We start from the raw sequence: 11,735 nt of genomic DNA, 5'->3' as shown, positions 1-11,735 counted from the left end.
GAAAATTTTACAAAATTTATACCTTCACAATCTTACATTAATATACAAGTTATTTTAAATGAACTTGGATTCAACCAAAACGTGAACAAATCATATCTCGTGGATTAATTCAAATATTTGTTAATAATAAAATTATTGAAAATAAAATACATAAATACTATATTTTTATTTAATAAGAATAATTTTGTACAATACTATTACATTGCCAACAAAGTGGTGAGCATGCCAAATGTGTTAATGTAATTTTCTCGGATTTTTATCAATAAAGCGTTATAAAGTAACTTTCTTGACAATGACATTCTCATCAATCATATTTCAAGTAATCATATTCCATTGGAATCATAATATAGTAAAACACCAAATTCGTCTTAGTGTTGAAAAATTAAGTCCTAAATTTAAGTACTAAAATCTATTTGGTATATTACTTAAAATTAAATACTTGGTATAATTAAATTGTTTGATAAGGAATAATATAATATAATCTAAAATGAAATGGAATAAAATAAAAATAATTGAATTTATTAAGTATTAAGTGATAAGTAGATTCTATCCACTTATCATTTTCAAAAATTTTTGTAGAAAAATTTCTATCAATCTAGTAATTTTATTGCGAATTATTAAACATGTTAAAAATTAAATTATTGAAAATATTAATTTTATATATAATAAATTTTATGTATAATAAATTTTTTATGTATAGTAGATTAAATGTTAAAATTGAGCCGAAGGGTGACTCATAAGGGCACTTTTTTTTAAATAGTTAAAATAATATAAAATATTTTTCATAAACTTGATTTAGTTTTTGAGATAAAATAAATGACTAACTTATTTGAAAAGAAAATAAAATATAATTTGAAATATGATATTAGAGATTTAAAAAAATTCTTACTTCATTTCCTTTAAAAATATTTAGTTTTTGTCGATTGAGTTTCAGCTTGATTGGCATGAGTATTGTTGCCAATATAGGAGGGCATGGGTTCAAGTGCGCTGAAGCGCATTATCCTCTTATTTATGAGTTGGGAAGAGACTATGAGTAGTTCTAAATATTGTGCCAAAAAAGAGCAGATAGGATTAGATTATGATTCGTGTTGACACCTTTTTTTTTATGAAACGGGGTCGACTTGGGTTTTGAAAAATGAAAACGAATGTGGGAGTCGCCACCAATCCTTTTTGAGAAGGTGTGATCGGGTCACCTTGAAAAGTGGTTGTTTTTAATAAACGATTTGATTTTATTAAAACAACGATTTTGGCCCACGAAATTCAGAAAAATAGGTTCGGGAGTCGATTACGCACGAGGAAGGATTAGCGCCCTCGATACGCCCAAAATTGGTACCTAGTTGATTACTTAATGTCTTAGTGTCGAAAAGTGAAAACTTTGAAGAGATTTAAAATACGATCCTTTATTGAAATGTTAAAAATTTTTAGAAAAGGGGCATATTTTACGTTAATCGAGAAAGAGAATTATATCCAGTAAGTTAGGACACAATGTCTTGAATTCCCGATGTGCGAATGAATGTCGAAAATTTATTTATTAAAAAGATATTTAGTTATCTTGGATTTTAGAAAAAAGGGATCAGGCCCAGTAAGTTAGGACTTGACCTTTTTCTTAATTTCCGAGGTCGTTTAAAGCTTAGCTTCGAAAAAAAGACTCATGTATTTAGATTCATCATGAAAATCGAAACCCAGTAAGTTAGGGTACGACCTTCTTGAGTCTAAACACGAGATTTCGCTTATTCAAAAATCATAATTTATGCATTGAATGAAAACAATTTAACGCGATATAGTAGAAATAAAACACAATGTTAATACACGTGACAAAACAAAAATGAATTCGGTAATGTAAGTATGAATAATACGAACAAACATAAAAAATAAATATAAGATACAAACCAATCATATTATAACAAGTAAATAAACGAATAGAGTTTAAACATTCTTTTAAAATAATAATGAGCATGTAAATAGCAATAAAGAAAATGAATAAGGTTAAAAATGTAAAGAGATATATATGTATGTATATGTACATAAATCAAAGATATGTATGTAGAATAAAAATAGTTTATTACAATTCATATATATATATAAAATAGTATTGTATAAAATATTATTAACTTTTAAAGTATAGAAGTATATATAAATAAATGTATTATAAAGTAAAATCATTAAAATATATAGACAATATTGAATTAGTATAAAAACATAAACTAACACATTATGAAATTAGATATATATGATAAAAAGAATTAAAATAATAATACATAATAAAATAAAATAATATATAAAAGGTAAATAGATATATAATCTAATACAATAATAATACCTATAATAATAATAATAATAATAACATAACAAGAATAATAAAAAAAGGACTAATTTGAATTTTAAAACCGAGATTGGGGCCAAATCTAAAATAAATTAAAAATAGAACCTAATTGGATGCGCAAATAACTGGGAGGGACCAAACAAGCAATATTCCATGTTCCCCAAAACGCATGGTTCCATTAAGGACCAAAATGAAAACGCAACAAATTACGGGGTGCAATTGAAAACAACAAAAACGCTTAATTGAAAAATTATTAAAAAGTGGAAGGGCTGAAAGCGCAATTAACTCTTCCGCTAAAAAAGCTCGATATCGATTCATATTTTCAATTTGAACTAATTTTTTTATTAAACTTATTTTATATATTTAATATTTTTTTTTATCTAAATCCTCTAAAAAATGGGACAAACCTTCGAAATCGGATACTTCAATAATACAACAACTATTGGGCCAGAATAAGAAGCCTCAATAATACAACTTCTTTTAGCACCCAAAAACATTGATCATCAAATTTAAACTTTAGAAACACGAAAAAGAAGCCTGATAAACAGGGGCATAAAGGTAATTCCACCCGAACTCTATCTTCAAGCTCAGTAAGTAACCAAATATCTGCCACTTCACTTTCACTTTTGGGCGTAATCCCTTAAACCCTTCCCTTAGCCAAACAAAAAAAAAAAAAAAAAATGCTTCTCCAGCCTTCATCGTTGCTGAATCACCGTTTTTCGATCTCCTCAGCCGATTCTTACTCTCGGCAGCTCCCATGCCGGATTCCCAAGTTTATCCTTTCCAGAACCCCAAGTTTTCAGAAGCTGCCGGTCATGTGTTCCATATCTCAAGTCCATAGCTATGGGACCGTGGACTTTGAAAGAAGACCCATGGTCAAATGGAACGCTCTATATAAGAAAATATCGCTCATGGAAAACCCTGAATTGGGTTCTGCCTCTGTGTTGAATGAGTGGGAAAAAGGAGGTAGGAAGCTCACCAAGTGGGAGCTTTGTAGGGTTGTCAAGGAGTTAAGGAAGTACAAGCGTTTCAAGCAAGCACTTGAGGTAAACCCAACAAAAAAGAGAGAGGGAATTTTGTGTTCTCTTCTAGTGTGTTTCGATTTCTGGGTTTTTTTTTGGCAATCTGTTGTAGACAGCGATTGCTTGACTCTATAATTTACTTAATAATTACTGGGCAATCTAATTCTTCCCTAACTTTTGGTGCTTTGGTGTTTTGAATTGCATTTGTATGTGTTATTCTTCGTGAAAGTTGAATTCTTTGTTGGTTGCTACATGAACCTATTACATTAGAGAGTGGAGTTAAAGCCTTTTTTATGAACCTTCTCATTCTCTTCATTGCAATGAATCACCTGAACTGAAGGTCTTGTCTAGATGATGGGTTTGCTGCAAGCTATAGTTACAGGGGTAAGGTAATATTGATGAATGCTCTTTGAGTTTGAGACACAGTTTAGGGTTTAAGTAGGACCAAAGAATATTTTACAGTTGATGCAACAGGTTTTTTAGGCATAGCTCTTAATTTTCCTTCAAAATAAGTTGAGGAATCTATCTTAATTGACATAGGAGGTGCCCCAAACAACCAAAAAGATACACAATGTTGTGAGTGATTTTTTGTTTCTGCTTATAAAGCATAGTGAAATGAAGATAATTATTATTCAACTTATCAATGGCGTAGGATTTATCGTTTTTATCTTGCATTTGCACATTTTGGTAATATTTTTGGATGCTGAATTTAGAATGATTGCAAGTCTGTTGTAAAATTAAGGCAAAATAGCGTATTGTTGTACATTTAGCAGAGCCTAGTTCACAGTAAAAGGCTAAGTAGACGTTGTTGTTGTTGATCACTATAGTGGATGGCCCGGTAGAATTGTCAATTTGTTTTAGGGAAGTTAAAATTAGTTATCGCTTTTGTTCAGTAGAGTTGTTGATGTTCTTCCATCAGGCATTTTTTTAAAAACTTTTCCAAAATTGTACAGGTGTATGAGTGGATGAACAATAGAGGAGAGAGGTTTAGATTTTCTGCAAGTGATGCTGCAATTCAGTTAGACCTTATTTCTAAGGTGCGTGGAGTTTCAAGTGCCGAAGATTTCTTCCTTCAACTCTCTGATACTTTGAAGGACAAGAGAATCTATGGGGCCCTTCTGAATGCCTATGTGCGGGCAAGAATGCAAGAAAAGGCAGAATCTTTAATTGACAATATGAGGAATAAAGGTTATGCCTTGCATCCCCTTCCGTTTAATGTGATGATGACTCTATATATGAACCTTAAGGAGTATGATAAAGTTGAGTCAATGATTTCTGAAATGATGGAAAAAAACATACGTCTAGATATATATTCCTATAACATCTGGTTGTCATCTTGTGGATCCCAAGGATCTGTGGAAAGAATGGAACAAGTATATGAGCAGATGAAAGAAGATCGGAGTATCAATCCAAACTGGACTACATTTAGCACAATGGCTACCATGTATATCAAGATGGGACTGTCTGAAAAAGCTGAAGAATGCTTGAGAAATGTAGAGAGTAGGATCACCGGTCGGGATCGTATACCATATCATTACCTTATTACACTTTATGGTACTGTTGGTAATAAAGAGGAGGTGTATCGGATATGGAAGGTTTACAAATCAATTTTCCCCAGTATTCCAAATTTGGGATATCATGCTATGATATCATCTCTGGTTAGGGCCAGTGATATTGAAGGGGCAGAAAAGATTTATGAAGAGTGGCTATCAGTTAAAACATCTTATGACCCTAGAATAGCAAATCTTCTAATGGGGTTGTATGTTAAAGAAGGAAACTTGGGTAAAGCTCAGAGCTTTTTCAATCACATAGCTGATGTGGGAGGAAAGCCAAATTCAAGCTCATGGGAGATTCTTGCTGAAGGGAATATTCAAGAGGAGAGGATCGATGAGGCTCTATCTTGCCTAAAGGAAGCTTTTGCAACTGAAGGTTCAAGAAGTTGGAGGCCAAAGCCCACAAATGTTTCTGCCTTCTTTAATCTCTGTGATGAAAAAGAGGACACGGAAAGTAGGGAGGTTGTGGTGGGATTGTTACAGCAATCAGGATATCTCAAAAATGAAGCTTATGCATCACAAATTGGCTTATCTGATAGTGCTGTTGAAAGTGTATTGCCAACGTATAGTTCAGGCGATGAGAATCAGGATGATGACTCAGAGGTGCTTCTCAACCAACTGCAGGGCAGTGCGTGATAACTATTATTTAAAATCTTTAAGTGCAGGGAAAGTTTTGTATCTATCTTTTCATGGAAGCCATGAGTTAGCATATGCTCTGATGTTGGCAAGGAAAGTGAACTTATAGCCATTTCTCCCAACCATTTTGTGCAGGGGAAGCTTCACTTGGCAGGTAAAAAACTCACCTACATGAATTCTTGCAGGAGCCCTTTCCTTTACCCTTGTTTCAAATGTATGAATTTTCCAATTTAAGCTGCTCAAGGGGCAACAGTTTTCTTCCATTTGTGGAAGGGATATGGATAGTTTACCATTCTCATGACTTGGAATCCTTAAACTGTTGCCATTGATAAAATCTTCTAGCACCTTAGGAATTTTCATTGAACATATCTGGGAAAGCTGATTGAACCTATATGTAGAGCTTCAAAATTTTAAAGCTGTTTTGGTCCCATGGCATACATCATTTATCAACTATAATTTGTTTTTTGAAAAAAGGAAGAGTTTTGAGGATTTTTTTATTAATGATTTTGTAAGGCATTTTCAAGTTACTTTTCTTTCGGTTTAAATCTCCAAAGTTGATTGAAATCATCATTATGCAGAGATATACGTGAAAGTGTGCTCAAGTGGTTCTAAGGTAAAATATTTTTAATATCTGAAGCGTTGATCATTGATGAGAAGTGGGAGCAAAGGTGGGTCAAATGTAAAAAAGAAAAAAAAAAAACGAATCCCAGTTTTGCAAGTTTCGTTGATAATTTGATTATCACAAACAACAGTATTTTGATGTGTAAAACAAACTGGTGCATCATTTTCTGTTTTCCAGCTGGAATATTTATATCAGGCTATACCCCCATGAGCATTCATACATGGAAGAATCATATCATCACCACACACTAGATGATGTTTCAGAAGGTCAAAATTTTGACAAGTCCGTGAATCCAAACAAAAGCAGACCCGTGGCCAGGGTCGTCTTCATCTTCTAAGTTACTGTTTTGTTGTTAATTTTCTGGACAAAAGCCATGCAACATTAACAACAAAACAATAACTTAGAAGATGAAGACGACCCTGATCTAGTACAGAAGTTGCCATGCATATCCTATGTTTAATTTTTTTTGGTACCAAGTTTAAGAAGATAACATGTCTCTCTTTAGATATATTTAAAATTAAAAAATTTAGGCACATGTTATCATCTTTATAATTTATTCTTTCCACCACATACTCGTAATCATGAATATATATATATATATATATTATAAATTAGTATCGAAATTTTAATTGAGTTTTCAAAGTGTGAGTTATCATATCAATCAAATCTTTTGTTAATCTAATTATTAGCTTAGTCATAAAATGAATATTTAGATTTGACATGAAACATATTTAGTATGTATACTCCACGTACAACTTAATTTTGTGACATGCTAAAGGAATGTCACTCCTAAATTTTAATGACATGTTGGTTTTATTATTATTATTTAACATGACAAACTTAAGTTGCCGTTCGATAAGTATATATACTTATATTTAGAGGTTGATCAGTATGTTTTAAATATATTTAACTTTAAAACTAATATTTAACATCTAAACGGAATAATAAATTTACAAGAAGTAATATTTTTTAACACTACATTTAAAAAATTAATCAAGTTTGGAATTAATTTAAAGTTGAAGTCATGTTTGAGGATGTTTGGCATATAATATAATATATAATTTGTTATAGGGAAAGAGCATCCTAGAATAGAAGGGCAAGGGCAAGGGCAAGGGCAAGGGCAAGGGCCGAATACATGGTATCCATCCCAAAAAAACATAACAGATCCAATTTGCTTAGATTTGGAACACATGCTGCAAAGTGCAAGTATCTTTCACAGAGAGGACCCACAAATTACAATCAACATTTTCCCACATGTAATCACATGATGGCCATTGCATGCCATCACCACTACAACATTAGCTACAATTTAATCACGGGAAACCTTTCAAGAAAATGACTTTAATCCCCAAATCAACCACCTTTCTCATCCCTTTAGCACAAGTTTCAAATTTTAATATCGATTTGATGATGTATTTTCTATATGAAAACAACACATTTTAGCCTATTAATTTCACCTTCACCTCAAAATCAAGTCATATAGAGTCATTTTCAATAAATAAATGCCTTTGAACTCGTGTACCAGCCTCTTATTGGTAAAATCCCACGTTTCTTCACCAAATGGGTACTCCTTTCACTGAAAATACCTACCCTTTAACGACCACCTTACCTGTTTTATAAATATTTTACCTCAACCAGAGAAGCCACGCAACACATTCAACTCTTTTCTGGTCCTAAAAACCTTCTCAGCCATGGCAGAGCTAGACAACCCAAATGTGATGTCAAATCTCATAACTTTCTTGTCTTCTCTCATCCAAAAAGTGGCTGAATCCAACGATCTAAACTGTGGGTTCCAGGCTCAGAAGATTTCAGTTTTTCATGGCCTAACACGCCCAACCATCTCCATTCAAAGCTACCTCCACAGAATTTACAAGTACGCCAATTGCAGCCCCTCTTGCTTTATTGTTGCTTATGTTTATCTTGATCGGTTTGCTCAAAGGCAACCCTCCTTGCCCATCAATTCTTTCAACGTTCATCGCTTGCTTATTACGAGTGTGATGGTTGCTGCAAAGTTCATGGATGATATGTAAGTGTTCTTAACTTGTTTGTATAAATCACTCAAAGAATTCTTGGATTTCATTTATGGGTTTTGGGTATTTAGATACTTTGATCTCTTCCATGTTCTTTGAATTATGACTGAATTTACGCTCTCTTTTTTTTTTTTTTTTGGTTCTTTTCTTTTTTACCTTTTCCCCCTTAGTTGAAGTCAAATGGTTAGACATGGTGGAATTGTAGAGCCATTGAATTTGCCAGAAGAATGATTTCTTTGCCGTTCCAACAAATTGTAGGCATGTGAATCCTGGCTGTCCTTCTGACAGTCAGAAGACAATATATATAGATACACACACAAAGTTGTTTCTGCAAAGAAGCCTATAATTGAAGTTCAGTGTGATAGGCCAACCTGTTCATTTTTTTGGTTCCTTTTGACCATACACTTCAAATATTCTGAAAAAAGAAAAAGTAAGACAAGTGGATAATACACTTTTAATATTCTACCAAAGTACCAAACATTGAGTTTGATCTGACTTTTGGAACATTTATCTTTGTAGGTATTACAACAATGCTTTCTATGCAAAAGTAGGAGGAATCAGTACAACAGAAATGAACTTCCTTGAAGTGGATTTTTTATTTGGGTTGGGATTCCATTTAAATGTAAACCCCAAAACCTTTCACACCTACTATTCCTACCTGCAAAGACAGATGATGATGATGTTGCAACCTCCACCACCAAGTACTGCACCAGAATCCTCTATAGAGTCCACATTGAAAGTCCATTTGTGCTTTAGTGATGAGGAATCCACATCTCATCAAAAGGAACAACTAGCTGTTTAAGGCCTTCAATTTAGTGTTTAGCTCTCAATGTCGTTTCAATTTTGGCGTTTTCTTGTGGATTTCCTTTGGTTTTTTTTTTTGGGGGGGGGGGTGTTGGATCTCAAATTGTTTATGCATGTACAGATACTGGGAGTTGCTTTCTTTTTTACAGCCTGGCTATATATATATATATATATATATGTCTTTTCTTTCTTTCTTCTGAATTTATTACTCCTGGTTTGTTTTGATTCATGACTGTGGCCTTTTTTTATTTTTCAATGAAGAGGAAAATTGTAAATTCCTTTAACACGTTGTTAGGTTCATTCTCATTGATGCTCCTCATTTTCCTCCCAATTCTAGTTGTTGTAAGGGAGTAATTTTGATTGATACCACATGCCGTTGTTCACGTTAAGATTCTCATGTATTAAGACTTCTGGGTTGAACAAAGAATGAAAGAAAAATATGCTGCTTTAAAAATTCTTTTGGGAGAATTACCATTTTGAATTTAGATTTCGAATTAATTGTTGGAATTATTTTAAAATTTAATTTTTTTTAACTTTATTTCAAATTAATCCAACAAAAATTTCAAATTCAAATTCAAGTTAAAATTAATATATATATATATATAACATGTGCAATCACATTTACAAGCAAGGTTGAGTGGCTTAGGATTCTTCTCTCTTTGATGGCATGGGGAAACGAATTTAGCATAGCTTAGGGTTTAATGCTAGGCTAGTCTAGGGACAGCCGGCCCACCAATACTCCAAATCTTTAGTTAAGGTGGTCTCATCTTTCCAGTAGTGAAGAGCACAAGGTTTTGTTCTCCAATGGTTTTGTGATATAATCGGGTTATCTCAATATTCTTAGTTTCAAGTAAATCACAAATATTTATATAAAAGATTAAAATCCACTTCCATTTTTTTTTTTTGCAAAATACCCTTTTGCTAATTAATTCTTCCAAAAATAAATCATGAATTAATTTTTTTTAGTAATGATTAATAAAATTAGGCCGGTGAAAAAGGTACTTGACAAAAAATAAAATATAATTGCAACAACTACTCTCTTCCATTAACGCAAATCATTAGTTGATTGATTTGATCATTAATAATGCTAGCATCGTTTACGACAATCAATAGAAAATGATACTTGACATTGTTCTTGAGTTTTTTGGAAATCTTATTCGAACTATCCTGTCATTGTTGTCTATGTTTTGGATGTGTTAATATGATTGTAGGTTTTGTTTTTGGGATAGTTTGAATTTGGTTAGCCCTATCTCCTCAACTTGGATTCGAATGGGTGGAGCCAAAACAGGAAGTTTGAAAATACAAGATTCCTTTGTCGATTACCCACGAACTTTAACTCCCTGAGGTTGTTCATTTAAGTATTCTTCATTATGACCTTCTCTATTTAACACTTGAAAGACTTAACTTTTTGACCTAAAAATGCATCAAATCACGTTGCTATGGTATCTAAAGATTTAGGTTTTGGGTTGACTATCTTAAGTTTAGGTAGAGGAGAGCAATTGTAGGTTATGTTAAAATCAAGGAAACCAATTAAATCGATCCAATCGGTTCAGTTGATTTTGGTTTGAACGATTTTTCAGTTATGAGTTTGATTTTGTTGGTTGGTTTGATTATCAATTTTTGAATTTTCAAATTGACCTAGCCAAAAAAAATATTGAATTTAATATATATTTAATTGTTTAAAATATATTTACAATTCATAATATATAAATAAATATATATTATCTAAGCCCAATAATTAAAGTTGGTTAACTAACCAACCTAAAGTTGATTTGGTTATGTAGGTTTTTGAGCTCTAATTCAGTTGAGTCAATTTTTGTAGACTATGATCATTTAAGTTGGTTTATTAAAAACACCAACCGAAAAAGCCTAATGCTCTCCCTTAGGTTTAGGAGTATACCCTATCTATCGGCCACTGATAACTATTTAAAGCCACCTCCTTTGACAAGGCTTTAGCTTCTACTCATTTTTAGACATTAATGCACCACCAACTACAACATCTACAATAGACTTAAGTAGAGGTAAAAATCCATTATAAAATGCTTGAACTTCTATCTATTTGAGCATGCCATAATATAAACATTTTTGTGATAAGTCGTTGAAACGTTCTCAAGACTTAGATAAAGACTCAAATTCAAACTACATAAAGTTATTTATTACATTTCTAAGCTTGGTAGTCTTCGCTACAAGTATCTATGGATCCTAGTGGTAAAGAGTTTAACCATAATCTGGATTTGTCCCTAAGTGAAAAAGGAAATAATGCAAGTCTAATAAGATCATCAATCACTCTAAGAGACTTGCAGGTTTGACATACATCTAAGAAATTAGAGATATGTAAGTTAGGATCCTAACTAGACAGTCCATGAAATTGTGTAGAATTTTGGAGCATAGTTAAGCTAATTGGCTTAATTACAAAAGTATCAATATTGAAAGTAGGCCTTCTAATTAGAAGAAACTAAGTTACCATATTTTGTCACATCCTAAAAATCGAGTTAGTAGAAATTGGGTTAGTGAACAGAGAAAGTGGTCACGCCCTGTTTTTAAATAAATGTTGTAGGATTGTGTTAAGTAAATTGATTTGGTTTAGTGGTTAGGTATTTGGTTGTGTGTTTGAGGTCTTGTGTTTGATTCCCTTCCTTTAAGGTTTTCTTTATTAATTTTTATTCCATATTTGATTTGTTTCGTAAGGGTTATCTTTAATTTCTGTAAATTATTGGTAAGAACGAGTTTGTTGGTTTAGTGGTG

At 32.3% G+C, this 11,735-nt stretch overlaps 2 protein-coding genes across 3 annotated transcripts; both read left to right on the top strand.

Annotated features, from left to right (window-relative positions):
* The first annotated feature begins 2,918 nt into the window (after window positions 1-2,918).
* On the top strand, window positions 2,919-6,377 carry LOC105790606 (pentatricopeptide repeat-containing protein At1g02150). 2 transcript variants are annotated; one of them, XR_001132531.2, is made up of 3 exons: window positions 2,919-3,369; window positions 4,299-5,688; window positions 6,113-6,377. XR_001132531.2 is itself a non-coding variant. In XM_012618305.2 (2 exons), the coding sequence occupies exons 1-2, from the start codon at window positions 3,004-3,006 to the stop codon at window positions 5,532-5,534; spliced, it is 1,602 nt and encodes a 533-aa protein (XP_012473759.1). In that variant the 5' UTR covers window positions 2,919-3,003; the 3' UTR covers window positions 5,535-5,949. The 2 variants fall into 2 exon arrangements, 1 of the variants encoding a protein (XP_012473759.1); XM_012618305.2 differs by lacking the exon at window positions 6,113-6,377 and having other exon boundaries at window positions 4,299-5,949.
* Window positions 6,378-7,476: 1,099 nt separating this feature from the next.
* On the top strand, window positions 7,477-9,274 carry LOC105790607 (cyclin-U4-1). The gene is made up of 2 exons (XM_012618306.2): window positions 7,477-8,182; window positions 8,706-9,274. The coding sequence occupies exons 1-2, from the start codon at window positions 7,848-7,850 to the stop codon at window positions 8,986-8,988; spliced, it is 618 nt and encodes a 205-aa protein (XP_012473760.1). The 5' UTR covers window positions 7,477-7,847; the 3' UTR covers window positions 8,989-9,274.
* The last annotated feature ends 2,461 nt before the right edge of the window (window positions 9,275-11,735 follow it).

This window comes from Gossypium raimondii, chromosome 8 (genome assembly GCF_025698545.1).
Source record: "Gossypium raimondii isolate GPD5lz chromosome 8, ASM2569854v1, whole genome shotgun sequence".
Classification (NCBI taxonomy): Eukaryota; Viridiplantae; Streptophyta; class Magnoliopsida; order Malvales; family Malvaceae; genus Gossypium; species Gossypium raimondii.
Note: the sequence above shows the minus strand (reverse complement) of the source record. Positions and strands in the feature narration are given on the sequence as shown.